The sequence below is a fragment of the Haliotis rufescens genome, unplaced genomic scaffold (genome assembly GCF_023055435.1).
Source record: "Haliotis rufescens isolate VD_foot unplaced genomic scaffold, xgHalRufe1.0.p SCAF_10, whole genome shotgun sequence".
NCBI lineage: Eukaryota > Metazoa > Mollusca > Gastropoda > Lepetellida > Haliotidae > Haliotis > Haliotis rufescens.
The window spans coordinates 41,412,142-41,432,245 of NW_025963780.1; the positions used below are offsets into that span (position 1 = coordinate 41,412,142).

A 20,104-nucleotide genomic window follows, 5' to 3' on the forward strand; every position below is an offset into this window, starting at 1 on the left:
ATGTTTTCAAATTTGCGTCCGTGAAATACGTAAATACACGAGGCTATATAAACTGGCAGACTAACATATATAGCTGATGTTTTAGTATCGATAAATTCAATATCCATATGTGTTAAAAAAATTCAAAAAGTTATATAATATTAATTACACTTTCATGCAGAACTGTGAATACTTAAAGAATTCCCAATCAGCCTCTATTGTAAAGTGTGAATTTGGCGCCTTTGTTAACAATTGCGTCTAGCACAATAAAAAGCATACTTAACCCTTTCTTTTTCATTTGCTCAGTTATAAACGAATAATTAATAATACAGATTTGAGGAAAAAATATCTTAGAAAAAACAAACTTTTCTTACATTTTAAACTCATAATTTTACAAAAGTGTATACGTAGACACACAAGGTGGGTTGGAATAACCTGACATGTGCTTGGAGCTCCGGTTGACTCGAGTCTGGTCCCACACTATGAATATCCAATCTGTGGAAACGTGCTGAAATTATTATTTTTGTTCCAAGAACACAGGAAGCATTCAAATGCATTATATTTTATGATTGATATCACGCCTGGTTAAGTATGTTTTCTGAATTAGTTATTTCGTCTATGGGCGAGAACAAAATGGTCCATTGTCGAGAATTTCCCTTTGCTCCAAAACTCATGACACATAATTTAATTCAGCTAATTTATATCCTTATTAAACTATCTCTCCCATGGGCGAGAATATTTTCCTTTGCTCAAAAAGTATCGTTTCAGACAATTATACCGTGGTTGATAGTTTGAGCAACGATCCACGCCATCAGCACACGTTGATACGCCATCACCCGTCACCAAACCTGACCACTCAATCCATTAAGTCGCCCCTCATGTTGAGATGTGTTTGTATGCATTGTTTCCATCACGTATTTGGTTGACTAGGCTGACTACCCATGACAGCGTGTCCTTTTTCTGTGTCTAAAACTATGTGTCCCCTTATTCGTTTCAATCAGCATATGGCATGAACAAAATATTTGCCAACCTGTTCATATCAAATAAGAAAATCAGTTTGTCTCGCTAATAGATTTCAGTAGCCTTGAGGTCAATGACAGGAGTACGGATGGGTAGCGTTGGGCAACAAACCCATGCAGTTAAACACTGTTGTGTCGAGCTTAAATGTGTCGAACTTACGGTTGTCTCGATGTAAAAACTTGGTCCCTGCATATTTCTTATTTATTCCTTCGGCTAACCCGAAGTCTTTACATAGGCCCCTTCAACTTCGACGACGTGTTACTTACTTTTTTTAATTGTGTGAGTGGCGGGTTCTTCCGGGAGAGCAGGACACGCTCCATTCATATAATTTTCACCAATATATTGCCTTTTTTCTCCCAATTGAGACCGCCTCCGTGGTCTAGTGGTAGAGCGTCCGCCCGGAGAGCGGAAGGTCCGGGGTTCGATCCCCGGCCGCGTCATACAAAAAGACGTTAAAAGATGGTACTTGTTGTTACCCTGTCTTTGGCATTAAGGGGTTAAAACAAGCACTGGTCGGCTCGGAGTCAGTATACTGTGTCTGAGTGGGGTATTCATGTTAAACTGCGGAATGGTATCTCAGTGTGCTAGCACAATAAATCGGCATCGGTCCGGCCTAGTACAAGCAGCCACACACACACACACACGTGCATGCACGTCGCTTTATTAGTGCAATAATCTTGGACGCGACGTTAAACCCCATTTCACATCACCTCCCAATTGAATATGTTGTGGTAGATAAACGAGACTGTTGTCGTTTTATATATTGTGACGTGTGCCACCGATGGAGCAGGATACACTCACAATGCCGCGAAGTGTATCGACTAGTTCTACCAGGGCGAGTTTTCTCATATTACTAGCAGTAAAATATTACTATAATCATGCCTGCATAAGTTATCCGTGAATATAACATGAATGACGCCATGATGCTACAATCAGGCCGTGACCAGGAAGTAATGCAGACAGTATACTGTAAGCTATGCGTGGGTCGCATTTATGGAGCAATACTGCAATCTGCATACAAAAGAGCGCTCATTCGTATGCAGCATATATTACGTGTCATCACTGATGTATGTGTATAGTCAGTATAGTGGAGACAGAAGCAAGCAGAGAGACGGGTAAGTAGGCTGCTTTTACTAGTCCGGACTGATGCCGATTTTATAATTCTAGCCCACTGAGATACCATGCTGTAGTTTAAATGAATACCCCACTCAGACACATAATACTGACTCCGGGCCGACCAGTCCTTGTTTCAGCCGTTTTCAAATACCAATTGAATGCATTTGTTTCATATTCATATATATTATTATTCATTGAGACTAATATATACGAAAAACATATTGGTTTCACCAAAGTGGTAACCGTTTAATATGCATCACTTCGGGGCTTTCCTCCCACATTAAGTTGACACGCCGTGATATAACTGGACAACTGTTAAAGTGACGTTAAACCCAACTCACTCACTGATATCAATTGCTTCCCAGCAACCTATTCTGGTCGTAAGAGGAGTCTTAATGGGTCAGGTGGTCAGGCTCGGTGACTTGGTTGATTGCATGTCATGGTACCTCACCCTGCCCGATACCGCGGAAATCTAAATTGGTAAAATAACGATACCGCAAAAGAAAAATAGGTTCATTGGGTGAGGTTTGGACAAATCGCGCGAAAGGAAAAATTGCTTAATAAACGAGGTTGGGACCGATAGCGCGAAAGGGAAAATTGGTTAATTAACGAGGTTTGGACCGATAGCGCGAAAAGGAAAATTTGTTAATAAACGAAGTTGGGACTGATAGCGCGAGAGGGAAAATTGGTTAATCAACGAGGTTGGGATTGACAGCGCGAAAGAGAAAATTGGTTAATAGGCGAGGTTGGGACTGATAGCGCGAAAAGGAAAATTTGTTAATAAACGAGGTTGGGACCGATAGCGCGAGAGGGGAAATTGGTTAATCAACGAGGTTGGGATTGACAGCGCGAAAGGGAAAATTGGTTAATAGGCGAGGGTGGGACCTGACCGCGAAAACAATCACTGGGCTATGAATTGTAAGCAGAGAGAAGTAAAAGAGATAAAGAGAAGTAATTAAAAAGATAATGTCTTTCAGCAAATGTCTGGATTATGAATCTTAACGAGCCGGAAGTGAAGACGATAGAGTTTCATGGAATATGAAGTGTAACCACTAACGCCTAAGGACCACTAACGCGAAGGACAATCTGAGAAGTTTGGGAAAGATTTGAACCCGGTCGGTGTTGCCGGCCTCTCATAATGGACCGACCATTTGATATTAGGGGTGGGGAAAAACAACTGGCAACATTGTAATTTGTGTGGCCGACAATTACTTTCTTTCAACAGTCTGAAGCATAATATTTTTTTTCACGAATTTTCTGAGACAATAGATTATTTTCGATAAAATCCCATGCCCCCTGCAGAATATCAAATACATGTAGTCGGTTGCTAATAGCAATCACCGGTTTGTCTTATTCAAACGCGATTATTTACGGGCAACCGTCTTATAGGTGCAATATTGTTGAGTTTTATCAACAAAGAAGGACAACAAACAACAAACAAACAAACACAGTATCTCAATGTGAAATATGTCCGTCAACCTCTGTTTCAGCCATGGCACACGAGCGATGGCGTCATCATCTAGACTACCTCATCACCATTCTAGGATCAAGCATTGCATCGGGTGTCTTCATTAAGTTTCCCTACTTCTGTATGCGTAATGGAGGAGGTACATCGCTTTCATATTTTGTTTCCTAACTAATTTCTAAAGTCGTTTTAAAAAAACACTAAAACTGCCTGGCAAAAGAAAGTAAACACAAGTTTGATGGCATTTAAAAATGAAACAAACAATAAATTGTTATTCGATGGTGATTTAAAGGTTTTGGTTATCCATCGGTCCGCCTGCTAGAGTAACTTGCCTTTATCAAAGGGAAGTTACTCTAACCATAGTCTATGAGACGTCATGTTTGTGTCGAGTATGCCTGTCCTGCAGAGTCAGATGTACACACATCGACAAAATTAAACAAGGTAACAATTCGGACATATTTCGGCCAAATCCAACTGTTTTAAATTGGGGCAAAGGACTCAAGCCGCAGAGGTTTACAAACACAGATATGGAAACGGATTCCACTAGGCTAGTGTTCTTGGCCTCGCTAAATTGTTTAGCATATTATATCACCAAAGTTGCCAAAACTTGTAAAATGCGCTGCTACATCCCAGTTAGACAGAAATTTTCTGTGTCTTTGACTATTTTTTTTTATAACAATTATCCCTGCAGTTTCTCCAGATTCCCCATGGTAAATTTTGACTCGAACGCCGATTGACAAGGGCGACGCCGTGTATGTTTGTAAATACTGAAAGTAATAAATACCTGAGCTTTCATATTTGCATCTTTATCCGTATATGACCCCAACGGATACCGCTTTATATTCATGGGCTTTATCCTGCCGATAAAAGCAGATACCCTGCCGATAAAAGCAGATATGTCATTCTATTTGAAAATACACTTGACATATTACGGAATCAGTTTTGTGTATCAAGGTAAAGATAACACACCCCTATCACATGTGGAGTAGTATATTTTCGATTCCAACGACTTCAATTTGACTTCGAGAACTCATATAATGAACGATGTTAGTTTGATTACTCAATGAGATATGTCCAATTTTGACATAAACCTACTGTGTTTTGAAATTTAAGGTAGTCTAACTTTAGATTAGATACCTCTTAGTTTTATTTGAAACATAGTGCTTTATATCCGTGGTATATACATCGATGCGTAGACTATCGATAGAACCATGCTTTCATACGCAATGTTTTGGTGTGAAAAGGCATTTTAGTTTTGAGGTATCAAATTAAATTACATACCTGATTTTGACCAATTGGAATCAGTGCTAGTGTCATGGTAGGACTGATAGTAACGTGAATATTCAATGACATTAAGAAGTTTAAATTATAGTTCTATCCGCTTCACTATTCTTTGATTCATGTGCAGGAGCATATATCATCGTCTTCTCCATCTTCACCATCCTTGCGGCCATTCCGTGCGTATTCCTGGAAATGGTCATTGGTCAGTTTTCTCAAGGAGGTCTTATCAAAGTCTGGAACCTATGTCCTCCATTCAAAGGTAGGATGGTATTTGAATTGTTACACCTGCGTTACTTATATGGCCTGAAATAAATTCTATGAAAATAATGGTAAATGATCAGTCTCTTATTCATTTGCGGGATTAACATAGTGAGTGAGTGAATATAGTTTAAGGTCACTTGGAAAATCGATTCCGTTATATCACGGCGTTTTAGCTCGGTGTTGGAGGAAGGCCATAAATGATGGCGATATGAGAATAAGACGTTAATAATTACCACCCACGAGCACAGGTATGGCGCTGATTAACCTAAAAATATCAGGCCGAATGTGAGATTCGAACTGTCGATTGTTGGTTTCTTGCACACCTAGGGTGTGTGTGTGTGTGCGTGCGTGCGTGCGTGCGTGCATGTGTGTGCGTGCGTGCGTGCGTGTGCGTGCGTGTATTGCGTGTTCGTGCATGTGTGTGTGTGTGCGTGCGTGCGTGCGTGCGTGCGTGCGTGTGTGTGCGTGCGTTTGTGCGTGCGTGCGTGCGTGCGTGCGTGCGTGTGTGTGTGTATATCTAAGAAATAAACGACGGGTGGGAGTTGTTTATCGTAAATAAAACACTTCAGGGAGAATAACCATGAGAGGCGCAGACCTGAGTGGTTTATTCTCCTGCAGGTTTTATTGTACGATAAACAACGACCGCGAGTCGATTAATTCTTAGTTGAGATATGAAAATCATGTATAACCTCTTTAATGTTGTTGTTAAAACGCAACCAAATATATGCCCATATTTTAATAATGATGACTCCATGAATAGAATCCGACTTCAGAAATGTCGGACAATTCCTTATTCCGAACAGGTGGGTTAAGTGTGGTAACCTTGTATATTCTCACAATCCTCAAGTCGATCTTCTGTACCTTTTTTCCCCAATACTGAGTGAGTGAGTGAGTGAGTATGGTTTTACGCCGCTTTTAGCAATATTCCAGCAATATCACGGCGGGGGACACCAGAAATGGGCTTCACACATTGTACCCATGTCGGGAATCGAACCCGGGTCTTCGGCGTGACGAGCGAACGCTTTAACCACTAGGCTACCCGACCGCCCCTTTTACCAATACTGATTGTCATATCTCTCCCATTTTGGATGCGATCGTTCGGCCACTGCGTCTATGGGGAACAACTTACCAGACACTTCCTTCTCAAAATTAACGTCGTTCAATATATGACTTCATTAAGATGCGAGCGTATCTCCAGAAATGACGTCATGTTAGAACAATGATTTATCGGGGAATAAACCACCCTTTGTTCTTATGTATCTTTGCGTATGTATAGTATAGTATAGTATAGTATAGTATAGTATAGTATAGTATAGTATACTATAGTATATATATATATATATATATATATATATATATATATATATATATATATATATATAAAAGCAGAGTAAAGTTCTAACTCTCAGGCACAATATAGTAATAATTAAATAAGTGGAGTAAGATTGAACACAGTTTTAATAGGCTAGCGCTTTCAACTCGTACCACGTACGAGTCTCATCAGGCCATAACTGAAAAACGGACATGAAGTAGTATAATATAGTTACGTGACGTCATAACATTTAGAGAACTATGACGTCACAATACCAAGGTGACAATGGACAAATAACTTACGCCTTTACATTTAACTACGGCGCGTATTTATGAATGAAATGTTGCTCTTTTTGAAACAATGTAGGTTCATCATCAAAATTTAGTTTATATAGAAATATATACAATTTCCCGCTATATAAGCTTAATTTTGATCATGAACTATATATTACTACTTCATGTCCGATATTCAGTTATAGCCTGATGAGACTCGTACGTGGTACGAGTTGAAAGCACTAGCCAATTAAAACTGTGTTCAATCTTACTCCAGTTATTTAATTATATATATATATATATATATATATATATATATATATATATATATATATATACAGCCCTTATATATATCGCTCAAAAGGACACATGATGTGTTCACGTTTTTTGCGGAGAATGAAGACTCCCCGTGTTTTGTTTTGCCAGGTATTGGAGTTGGCATCGTAATATCAACCTGGCTCTATAATTGTTACTACAACGTGATATTCTCCTGGTTCCTGTTCTACGCGTACAACTCGTTCTACTCCACCCTTCCCTGGTCACACTGTGACAATCCCTGGAACACACCTCAGTGTATATCTGGCGTTAATGACGTCAATGCGACGTTTCCTAACGTCACTGAAAACACCATACTTGGAGGAACTGTGACCTCTACTAACAGTTCTGTTGCTGGAATGACTGCTGCAGAGGAGTTCTGGAAGTAAGACTTCAAACGGCCTTAACAGGTTCATAAAGAGAATTAACAAATGATAAGGGACCGCCTCCGTGGTTTAGTGGTTGAGCGTCCACCCGGAGAGCAAACGGTCTGGGGTTCGATCCCGGCCGATACCAAAAGACGTTAACAGATGGTACTTGTTGTTACCCTGCCTGGCGCTTGGCATTAAAGGGCTGAAACAAGGACTGGTCGGTTCAGAGTCGGTATACTGTGTCTGAGTGGGGTATTCATGTTAAACTGTGTCATGGTATCTCAGTGTGCCAGCACTATAAATCGGCATCAGTCCGGAGTAGTACAAGCAGCCACACACAATCACAAGCATGCACGTCACTATATAAGTCCAACAATCTTGAACGAAAAATAAAGTGATTAGAAAATGTCTTGACCAGTGACGTCCATTCTTAGGGTGTCATGAGGTTGACGGAGATAATTGCTGCTTGCGCGTGGGTCTGGTTGATACTGGAATGTGGTATAACATTTTAGTTGGTAGGTAATAAGTAATTATTGAAAGGATTGAATCAAATTTGCTATGTCTACCAATGTGCCGAGCCTAGCGCACCCCTAAATTGCATCTTCATGTGGGATTAACATAAATATTCGTTCGTTCCGCACTTTCAGGTTTCAAGTCTTGGAAATCACAGACGGTCTGGGCTACCTTGGAACTATAAGATGGCCTCTCGCTGGGTGCTTGGTCGTCACCTACGTGATTGTGTACCTTTGCGTGTTTAAGGGGATTAACGTGTCTGCAAAGGTATGGCATATCTACGAAACCTCGAGTTGTACCCAAAGGATTTCAGGAAAACAATCTTTCATTTCTATCAATCAAGTAATCAACGAACAATGTCACCGTAATGATGTTGTCGTGGTTTGTTTAGATCGTGTACGTCACCGTCGGCGTCCCCTACATCCTAGTGACAGTCTTCCTCATCCGGGGATGTCTACTTCCGGGTGCAATGGACGGGATTTACTTCTACATCTACCCACAATTCCAAAAACTTCAAGAACCAAGAGTACGATTTTTACGTTTATCAATAAATAAATCAGCATTTAAGAATTTAAGAATATATATAAATAATATTTATGCTTTCTGAGGTGTTCATTTTAATGTTTTGCTTGTATTCGTACCATTTGTAAATATGTTATTTCGTTCTTGTCCAGTTGCTTAAGAGCACATAAATTCAAGAACTTGTAACTTCAAAGAATCTTAAGAACACGTTGAGTGCATGCCCATATGTTTCCTTTGCCACAGATATGGATTGAGGCGTGCAGATTCTCTCTATTCTCGATGGGTATTGCGATGGGATATATCATAACGTTGTCTGGCCACAACAAATCTAACAACAACTGTTTCAGGTAACCTATTAAAACATCTTGTATCTCATTCGAATTCGGGGTCACGGGTGGCCCAGTCGTCTAAGGCGCACGATTCGCTGTGCCGAGTTGCGTCCCTTGGGCAAGCCAGAAACCTATGATTGTGGGTTCGAATCCCGGTTCGCCCCGATTATGTTTCTAGGTTTGTCAGCACCATACCCTTGCTCATGGGTTTCACCGAAGTGGTAAACGTCTGAGACCTGCATCACTTCGGGCTTTCCTCCCACATTATGCTGACAAGCCGTGATATAACTGGAATAGTGTTAAAGGCGACGTTAAACACAACTCACTCATACGAATTCATAAGAATTTTCTAACAAAACGGTTAACAAGTTATGTGTTACAAGGGCTATTAGTTATTTGCATCAAATGGATTGCATGAATCATTTCATTTACGGTTCGGAAGCCAGATAAGTCCAAATATGACTCTTGGTTTGTTAATACTATGCCAACTATCGAGGGTGTCACAGAGTGGTAAGCGTCAGAGACCTGCATCATGGCTTCCCTAGCACTGAAACAATGTTCATTTATTCAAGGAGCTTTACACCCACCTCACTCATTGTGTTATTACTTCTTAATGAGAATTTATATATTATGTACGCTTCTGGTTCATATGGAACACTAAAGACATACTATATGTCAACGCGATAACAGAGAACCCTCGTGGGGACTCCGGGGTAGAATAGGCCCCATTAATCTATGCTGGCCGTATACGACCAATAAATCGCGTGGTCAGGCCCTGTTGATTGTGTGTCATCGAACCCGACGGCAACCCGATGTTGCTCACAATATTAATCACTGGATTGTCTGGTCCAGACTCGATTATTTACAGACCGCCGTCATATAACATACACTCCTAGATGAAATGTGACAAAATTATATATCTGACAAAACAAAACATGATGCATGGTGATATCATTAGTTAGCTGTCATAATACTTCTGACACGCATTTTCTACCAACAGGGACGCCATCGTCGTATGTGTCGTGGATTTGGTTTCAACAATTTTTGTTGGATTTTCCTTCTTTGCGATCGTTGGCCACGTTGCGTACAAAAGTGGAGTAACTGTTGAAGCGTTTGAATCATCAGGTTTGTGGTAACGTCAGGTTTCAAATTTTGTGAAATTAAAATGTGCCTGCAAGACGTTGATAATGCCTTGCCCAGATACAGACTCCTGATCTGACTCCTGACTCCTGAGCGTGCCATGATCCTATAAGATCGTGGGTTCGAATCCAGATTCTCTTCAAAGTTTCGATGCACCTGTTTTAAATGACTCCCGATAAACGACAATTCGAATTGATCTCAACACTACAGGGGCGGTGGGGTAGCCTAGTGGTCAAACTGTTTGCCCGTCACGCCGAAGACCCGGGTTCTATTACCGACATGGGTGCCTTGTGTGAAGCAGATCTTTGGGGTCAGCAGTGATATTGCTGGGATATTGCTAAAAGCGGCGTAAAACCATACTCACTCACTCACTCACACCAGCAGTTATCCGTAATGTGAAGAGATTGTTCATGTCATCCTGACACACGCGCAAACAATGCTACCTGCCTCAGGATACACTCTCTCTTCATGCTTGTCTACCGCGGGATAGAAGTGGTCTAACAGCAGTCATGCGGGATGGACCCAGAGCGCATCATGCTTATCTCTCCGTGGAGATACCGAGTAAGGATATAGCTCAAGTTCCGAATCAGGATAGTTCTCTAGCTCAACAGGATGGGGATTCCGAGCAAAATAGATGTCGAGTACAGCATTCTTACCTTTCCGCGGGGATTCAAAATAGTAATTAATATTTATTTCGCATCTTAACGATTAATCGTTTCTGTTGTTTATATCCAGGGTTCAACCTTGGATTTATCGTCTTCCCTGAAATCCTGACTTACCTCCCCTTGCCGCAGCTGTGGTCTGTGTTGACCTTTGTGACGTTGATGACTCTGGAAATAGATTCAATGGTACCAAACGCAATATAAAAACATAACTGCAACAAATAATTCATGTACATGTATTCACAATGGTGTTCAAGGCAATATCATCTAGCGTTTGTAAATTGACATCGAGGATGTAAAGGGCGGTCGGTTAGCCTAGTGGTTAAAGTGTTTGCTCGTCACGCCGAAGACCCTGGTTCAATTCCCCACATGGGTACAATGTGTGAAGCCCATTTCTGGTGTCCCCCGCTGGATATTGCTGGAATATTGCTAAAAGCGGCGGTAAACCATACTCACTCACTCTCGGATGTAAAATATAACACTGTATAGCCATTTTTCAACTGAAGCCTTCTCGAGCATCTTTATTCTAAGAAACCCAAGCATGCAAGGTGAGTAATTTCGATTTAATGGCGATTTTTTCCAGGTGCCTACTGTTGACATATTGATGGAAGCCTTTGGGGATATCTTTCCCACTTCAGCCAGACGACGTTGGCTTGTTGTTGGTGGCATTCTGTTGAGCAATTTCCTTATGGGCATCGTACACATCACACAGGTATAAATCGGGAAGGATTTGTCTTTTTCAGATTTTGTAAACGATGTATTCATGTATGTAATATATATTCTGCGTGGGAATGATTAAATCATGTAATTCCTAATATATACAATACATGGTAACAAAAACGACAAAACACTTAAAAAAACACACGATTCCCACTACACAATAAGCATGCGTCTATGGATCCAAACTTCCCCATCTACATGTACACGATTCATGATAAGTTGGGTGGTCGGGTAGCCTAGTGGTTAAGGCGTTCGCTCGTCACGCCGAAGACCCGGGTTCGATTCCCGACATGGGTACAATGTGTGAAGCCCATTTCTGGTATACCCCGCCGTGATAATGCTGGAATATTGCTAAAAGCGGCGTAAAACCATACTCACTCACTCACTCATGGTCAGTCACCTCACCTTACCAATAGTGGATGTGTAAAGATTTTATTTCGTTTGTTTATTGTAACGTCGCGTCCAAGATTATTGCACTTATATAGCGACGTGCATGTACGTGTGTGTGTTTGTATGGCTGCTTGTACTAGTCCGGACTGATGCCGATTTATAGTGCTAGCTCACTGAGACACCATGCCGCAGTTTAACATGAATACCTCACTCAGACACAGTATACTGACCCCGAGCCGACCAGTCCTTGTTTTAGCCCTTTAATACCGAGCGCCAGACAGGGTTTCAACAAGTAACATCTTTTAACGTCTTTTTGTATGACGCGGACGGGGATCGAACCCCGTACCTTCCGATCTCCGGGCGGACGCTCTACCACTAGACCACGGAGGCGGTCCTACTATTGGTTTATGAAACGATATGCTTCATGATACTTGTCATGTCAAGGTATCTATAAACTATGTAGTACCATTTATACTCACGTTAAAACTATATTTATTTTTCAGGGCGGCATCTACGTACTGACTCTGTTTGACTGGTATGCCTATTTCCCCTCTCTTGCTCTCTACGCCATGTTGGAGTGCGTTGTGGTGGGCTGGTGTTATGGTAAGAGGTTATTAGATACGTTTGTAAGATCTTCTCCACACCCCTCCTCTTATCTCGTGCACACCCGTATGCCATCTACAGTCTCATTCACTTTTGAAAAATATTCTCACATATGGCCTATCCCAGTGAGTATGTGAGGGTATGTGAGGGTATGTGAGGGTATGTGTAAATAGTGGAAATTCTGCTATGAAACAAAGGTGGAAAAAGTATTAACAGCTAAAATGAAAAACAAAAATAGGTTATAACGCCTTCGGTGGGAAGGGTGGCTGAAAATGTCCGCACTGTCATCACGTATCCCAAACTGGAAGAGCTTACTCCTACATCCATTCATGCCATGGGCGGATACAGCTTTTTTGAAAAGGGGGGGGGGGGGGGGGGGGGGGGTGCACAATTAAGGTCTATTTATTGTCTTTGGTGGTAATTTATACAGAAATAAAGATTCCTTCCTTTGCCACTGCCAGGAGGTGGGGAGTTGAATTCTAGAGGGGAAGTGAGAGCCTCGAAGATGATCCAAGACCAAGACCTTCAACTGCCAGTAATGTGAAAAATATTACAAATGATAAACTACATGATATGACTATTGATGATCGACGACTCACTACACGTCACAGCTCAAGACAGCTGCATCTCTCATAACACCACAACAGATTTGAGAAAATTCCAAGAAATGGACTGGGCATGACAAATGTTTCAGTACGCCGTGTTCCAAGGCATATGACTCCTTATCAGAAACATCATCTCTCGTAAGAATTTACGTCGGTTTAAAGCCGGTCGAGCTGAGTTTGTTGAGTGATTTCTGACCGTGAATACGTCTTTGGTTCACCACCACCAGCCAGAGTGAGTATGGTTTTACGCCGCTCTTAGCAATATTTCAGCAATATCACGGCGGGGAACACCAGAAATGGGCTTCACACATTGTACCCATGTCGGGAATCGAACCCGGGTCTTCGGCGTGACGAGCGAGCGCTTTAACCACTAGGCTAACCGACCGCCCCCATCAGCCAGAGACTAAAACAAAGTCAAAGCATTGGACAGATCTAACGTCTCTTCCAAAGAAGAAGGCAAGGTCCGTTCCATCAGCTGGCAAGGTGATGGTTTCCGTTTTCTGGGATTTCCAAAGGAATCCTATTGGTGGACTACCTCCCGAAAGGTCAGACCATTAACGGACAATATTATTAACTTGCTTCAGCGACTGCGTGAGGCTACACGTTGTAGGGAACCCATTACAGTTGTATTGGTCCACCCGGACAAGACTGGTCGTCACGGCTACAACGCATCACTGTCGCTTTGAACTTATTGAACATCCTCCATATTCACCAGATTTGACATCGTCAGATTTCCACTTCTTCCACTTTCCAAATCTGAAGAAGGGACTGTCTGGCAAGCATTATGCAAATGAAATGACATCAGCTGTGCTGCGGAGAATTTTTACCAACATGAGAAAGCTTTCTAGAAAGTCAGTGGGATCTAGACACTCCAGCATCGTTGGCTGAAAAGTGTGGACCTTGGAGGGGATTATGAAACATAATCCCCCACTGAGGCCATCAACGCAGTTAAGCATTCATTCATTCATGATTGAATGAATGACAAACTAGTTAATGAGACCATATAAACTGTATTGTATCTTGATGCATGTCATCGTATCCCAATTGCTCAGGTCAATGCTCATGATGTTGATCACCGGATTGTCTGGTCAATAATGGTCTGGTCCTTTCAAGAATCTATTGGCTCATTGCAAATATACGTATGATATATTATGTTGATAGTATGGTAGTATTTGACATTTACCCATCTCTGAAAGTGGTCATGGGATGATAACATACGCGCATTGTCAAGTTTAACCATGAATTTGTGACATGACATTATTTCATTTTGTCGGATTTGAAAGGGTCTCCAGCAATGTGCTTGTCGTAAGGGGCGACTAAATGGATCAGTCTTGGTAACCGTGAAGACATGGGGCGTTGCTTAGAATATCAGTAACTGGCTTGTCTTGTCGAAACGTGGCGTTAGAGAAGCAAACCTATTGTCAGGTAATACATGATATATGCATGAATATTATTTTATTATCGTTGTTTTTCGCTTAAATGCAGGCACACAGAGACTTGAAGATGACATCGCCATCATGTGGGGAAAGAGCATCCCAAGGATCATCATGATAGCAATCCGATTCATCTGCCCTGTGCTGATGCTGGTGAGCTTTATATATCACGATTGATGAAGATGTTACTCTCGGTGTATACGATAGGGTGAGGTGAAATGGGGTCCAACGTCGTGTAGAGATTATGCACTTATGTAGCGACGTGAATGTGTGTGACCATACCGCAGATTAACATGGATACCCGGCTCATACACAGTATACAGACTCGCAGTCAAACAGTCCTTGTTTTAGCCCCGTAATACCGAGTGCCAAGCCGGGTAACAAGGTTCTTCCTCATGTGGCCCCATAACGAACCCCAGACCTTTCGTTCTCTGGGCGGACGCTCTACCACTAGACCACGGAGGCGATCGTATAAAATAGGGAGTATTTACGTATAATATTGTTAGTCCTACAGACACTTGTTTTGTGAAGATTGTTATTGGTGACGAGAGTTTTTACACCAATAGTCTTAGTTGTATATCCGACTATATATCTATTTCAACAGGACTCACTCATATTTCGATTATTTTATTAATTTGTGACTTCGCTGAAGAGTACCTTGCCCTTTATGTTTTGATTTCTTCAAAAAACCACCTCAGTTAATAAAAACATATTTTGTGGGAAGTGTTTACATATCTTCGCAGAAACGAATAGGCTCAGGGAGTTGACATTAGTTTGTTTGTTTATTTGTTGTTTAACGCTGCACTCAGCAATATTCCAGCTATATGACGGCGGTATGTACATAATCGAGTCTGGACCAAACAATCCAGTGATTAACATCATGAGCATCGATCAACGCACTTGGGATCGATGACATGCATCAATCAAGTCAGCGAGCCAGCGAGCCTGACCACCCGATCTCATTAGAACATTGCGTTAGATTAACACAGCGGTGGAGATGTAAATAAATATAATTTATATCATAGTAGGCACCACCATGTGTACACAGGCCGGTGTTGACGATGTTGTGAACAAACAAGAGTGAGTGAGTGAGTATGGTTCAACGCCGCTTTTAGCAATGTTCCTGCAATATCACGGCGGGGGACACCAGAAAATGGGCTTTACACGTTGTACCCATGTGGGTTATCAAACTAGCGTCTTCGGCGTGACGAGCGAACGCTTTAATCACTAGGCTTCCCCATTGCCCCTGAACAAACAAGACATTAAATATCAGAAATAAAGATTAGCCTAACGCGTTTTCGTATACATGTGTTTTGATTTTAAATGGTATAAGGAAGTACAGTTTTATCATAAGAGCTTATGGTAACTATAGTATTACATATTTCGAGACCCGTGAAGATCCGGGGTGGAATAGGTCTTCAGCAACCCATGCTTGCCGTTGAAGGCGACTATGCTTGTCGTAAGAGGCGACTAACGGGATCGGGTGGTCAGGCTCGCTGACTTGGTTGATGCATGTCATCGTATCTCTCATGCTGTCAATTACTGGATTGTCTGGTCCAGACTCAATTATTTACAGACCGCCGTCATATAGCTGGAATATTGCTTAGTGCGGCGTTAAACAACAAAACAAAACAAACAATAACATATTTCGTTATTCTTAGTATTTTTTGTATTCCTGCAGATCATCTTCTGCTATTCCTTGTATTCCTATCGGCCTCCAAAGTACGGGGACTACATCTACCCGGCATGGGCCACGGGCGTGGGCTGGATGATTTCAAGTGCGTCAATCCTTCCTTTCCCCGTGCTGTTTCTGTGGACGTTGTACAAGACTCCAGGAAATACACTTAAGGAGGTAAGAGTGAGTGAGTGTGTGAGGTTTTACGCCGCTTTTAGCAATATTCCAGCAATATCACGGCGGGGGACACCAGAAATGGGCTTCACACATTGTACCCATGTCGGGAATCGAACCCGGGTCTTCGGCGTGACGAGCGAACGCTTTAACCACTAGGCTACCCGACCGCCCCTAAGGAGGTAAGATGAAGTCCCGATTGTCAGTGCCTTCAAACGGATACCACGACACACGTTTCAATGTGATGTGATGTCCGTCACGCTGCAATCGAGATACAGGTAATGTGGAGTCATTCATGCATTCATGCATTCACTTCCGAAAATGCATTTTCGTGGCTTCGTGGTTTCGTGGATTATAACGAATTTGATCCCCAGTAGTGTTTGTTTGTTGTTCAACGCCGCAGTTAACAATAGTCCAGCTGTATGACGGAGGTCTATAAATAATCCAGTCTGGACCAGACAATCCAGTGATCGACATCATGAGCATCGATCTACGCAATTGGGATTCGATGACATCCATCAGCGAAGTCACTGAGCCTGACAACACGATCTCGTTAGTCGCCTTTTACGACACGTATTGGTTGCTGAAGACGAATTCTAACCCGGATCTGCGCGGGACATTCATGTCATTGACGAAGTGGAGTACAAAAAGGAAGCCGAGCGTTTTATTTCAGCTCGTTTCGAACTGGCGATGACGCTGGGATATCTTCCCGAAAACTGCATTGTCCATTTCAAGTTTGACGGGATTATACGAATTTGACCCCCACTGAGAACTATGTTCACCCCTATTTTAATGATTTAACATGCTTTCAGAAATTGCGACAGTCACTCAAGCCGAACACGCACTGGCGCCTTCAGTCTGCAGAGGACACTCCATGTGACGTCGCTCTGCAACATGTGCCAGAGGACGAGGAGGAGGACGAGGACAGGCAAAAGGACTCCCTGCTTTGATTAATGCTCACTGTTCTCAGAAGATAGAGAGAATTGCCCCCCAGCCACATTAGTCAAACTTCCGCTATGCAATCATGCAAATAAGTAGAATATTAAATGTCAAATAACATACCCCTGATGTCTCGAACCCTGGATAACTCGAACTTTCTTCTAGGTCCCCCCACCCCGAGTTAGACACAAGGAGGGTCGACTGTACAGGATCTGTCAATTGTTTTGTTTTGAGTTATACATAACAAATGTATATCGTACGTTTATAAGTAAATAAATGAGTATAATTATGTATTTCTAGTATTTATTTTACTTTTTCAAAGAATAAAAAAAGTCAATCGACCGGTTACGTGACTGGTTTTACATTTGACAAATTCCTTTGCTTGTCATGAAATTATGGATTCCCAATTCTATCTTTGTCCCCGAGACCTCACGTTAACGGCTGGAAATCCTTTAACTAATTTTCGTATTCAGCGGGTATTCCTTACTTATTATTTACTGTTTGATTGTCACAATTTGCAAATTCAAACCCCGACACAATCTATATATATTTCGGGAAATATTTATGTAAGTTGGCTCATGGTGTTTCGTTTAAAACGATTCCTTCCTTCCACGACTGGTGTTTTAGGGTACTTCAACATTGTGGAGTCGCGTTTCCGTTACATCAAGGGCAGTTTCCTCTGCCATTTTTATAAGCTATGTTGACCTATCCATTTTTGCCAGCTGCCTTGAAATAATGATGATGGTTTTCTTTGCCCAAATCGGTTATTTCGGCACGTATTACTTCATAATCCAATGCCTTTGTTTTAAAAAACCATTTAACGACAGGCCACTTGTTACCTCAGCACCATGGTCGTTATAAACCTACTGGCTGTTGGTGTAACTCGATATGGAGTTTTTGAAATTGTGGTAACACCTCGCAGGAGGGCTTACAATCATTGTAAACCCTTAATAGAGCAAAAACTACGAACAGCCTACGAGACGCACGTGCAGATTTCGTGCCATTGCGAGACGCACGTGCAGATTTCGCACCGTTGCGAAAGCCACGTGCTGAGGTTGTAACGGAAGTTTACACGCTACACTCGCCACAACCGGAACAGGAAGTTACCTTGGTTCATACGGGTGTTTCGAACATCCGGGTATTGGAAAGGGGATATTTAAGCTCGTGCGTGCCGCACGAGCTTCAGTCAGCGTCTGGCTCGGGGGACAGGCTTGCCGGAATCTGTGCTCACGTGCGTTCGGTATGGTAAGATAATTGTATTGGTAGTAGTTTGTTCTTTTTATTTGCCCAGTCACACCATTTTTTTTTCTTTATGGGTAGGTTATCATGTTTGTTATAATGGGATAGATTTAGCACGTAACTTAGTAATATTTTCTGCTGGAAATTGTGTGCCAGTGTTGGTTAGGCTAAAGAAGTTTCAAAACTTTGGACCCGGTGAGTCAACCGAGTGTGTTAGATATGTTCGAGGACTGTGAATAGTGAAAGCGTTTGACGCCTCTGTGTCTATCGTTCGACCGAGTGTGTTCGATATGTTCGAGAACTGTGAATAGTGAAAGCGGTTGACGCCTCCGTGTCTATCGTTCGATATTGAGAATACTTCCATTGGTTTGTAACAACCAGTTTGTGTCTGAACATGTAACACATGTATACTGGTCGAGAATACTTCCATTGAGTTGTCACCAGTTTGTGTAGGAATTTGTAACACATGTATACTGGTCGAGAAAACTTCCATTGGTGTGTAAACCGTGTCTGAACATGTAATGCATGTATACTTGTCGGTAATACTTCCGTGGTTTTATATTTAGTGGGTTCTGAACTGGAAATTCTTGTATATCATTTACAAAACACTTGAAAATGGTAATAAATCAGTATGTGGAATAATATTGTAGTTTGTCCCTTTGTTTAGGATTTAAGCTTTACTCTATCACTGAGTGCCACCCAAACTGGGAGAACCTCGTTTGAATATTTGTAAGCGTAACAAGAGTTTATGCAAACTCTTGAGGCGGGAAATGAGTCTTTAAAAGTAAATCGCTTACAAGGTCACCAGTTTCATTGAACCGAGTTCACGACTGCAGGTGATATTTCATCTCCGATACAGGTTATACATTTGAGAGTTTTTATTAGTTATTTAATCAAAAAACGTTTATGCGATGAGTCGGTTTATAAGTTGAACAAACCATTTCTCCCCTGGATTACCAGCGATTGTAAACCCTGACATGAGGTGACATACCGAGGGGGCCGTAGGCGTATACAAGTGAGTGAGTGAGTTTGGTTTTACGCCGCTTTTAGCAATATTCCAGCCATATCACGGCGGGGGACACCAGAAATGGGCTTCACACATCGTACCCATGTCGGGAATCGAACCCGGGTCTTCGGCGTGACGAGCTAACGCTTTAACCACTAGGCTACCCGACCGCCCCGTAGGCGTATTCAAGGTATTTAAGACCCCTACAACCATACAATCGACCCCATTCTCGTTGCTTCTTTCATTGGTATCGGTGAGCCGTTGTTTTTCCACTTTTGTCTGTCACATTTTACAGGGTGATATTGCCATTTTGCTCATTCCCTTGTAATACTTTTATTGTAGAGACACAGTAAGCTCCTTCGTTGAGATTTTTGCTATTCATCGTCTTGCTCATTTCTAAGTCATTTAACGTTTTGATTATGGATGTTCTTAACAATAATGCTTGTTTTCAATGGCTGGCCTTTGACAAGGTCCTGGTAGTGGACCCGACACTTGCGGGCACCCAACGAGGCCATTCGGCTCGTATAGCTGAAGGTCAGCGCACCTGCACGACCATTAAGCTGTCCGATATTTTTCCGCGCTACCATTTTGGAAGGTGGTTTTGTATTTGGCAGGTTTATTACCCTGCCTAACTGAACTCGGTAAAATGGATGATGCGGCGCTAGGACAGGTAACGTTACTGGCGGAGTATTTCCCAGCACAATACGTGTTCCTTGCCTGTGTGCAAGCGGCATTATCCAGACCGGCCCCATTTCGCACCAT

The 20,104-nt window shown here is 42.0% G+C and overlaps 1 protein-coding gene across 1 annotated transcript; it reads left to right on the forward strand.

The window, feature by feature from the left end:
• The first annotated feature begins 7,121 nt into the window (after window positions 1-7,121).
• Window positions 7,122-17,108, forward strand: LOC124146718 (sodium- and chloride-dependent GABA transporter 3-like). The gene is made up of 11 exons (XM_046517150.2): window positions 7,122-7,406; window positions 8,040-8,172; window positions 8,297-8,431; window positions 8,671-8,774; window positions 9,757-9,881; window positions 10,632-10,744; window positions 11,142-11,270; window positions 12,172-12,271; window positions 14,362-14,462; window positions 15,991-16,161; window positions 16,971-17,108. Exons 1-11 carry the CDS (start codon window positions 7,381-7,383, stop codon window positions 17,106-17,108), a joined length of 1,275 nt encoding a protein of 424 aa, XP_046373106.2. The 5' UTR covers window positions 7,122-7,380.
• Window positions 17,109-20,104: the final 2,996 nt, after the last annotated feature.

Bases quoted from the DNA above. Each gene is read 5' to 3' on its own strand.
- LOC124146718 (XM_046517150.2), top strand. From the start codon at position 7,381: ATGACTGCTGCAGAGGAGTTCTGGAA. The intron at 8,432-8,670 runs GTACGATTTTTA...CCTTTGCCACAG, and splicing joins AAAAACTTCAAGAACCAAGA to ATATGGATTGAGGCGTGCAG. The intron at 10,745-11,141 runs GTACCAAACGCA...GATTTTTTCCAG, and splicing joins CTCTGGAAATAGATTCAATG to GTGCCTACTGTTGACATATT.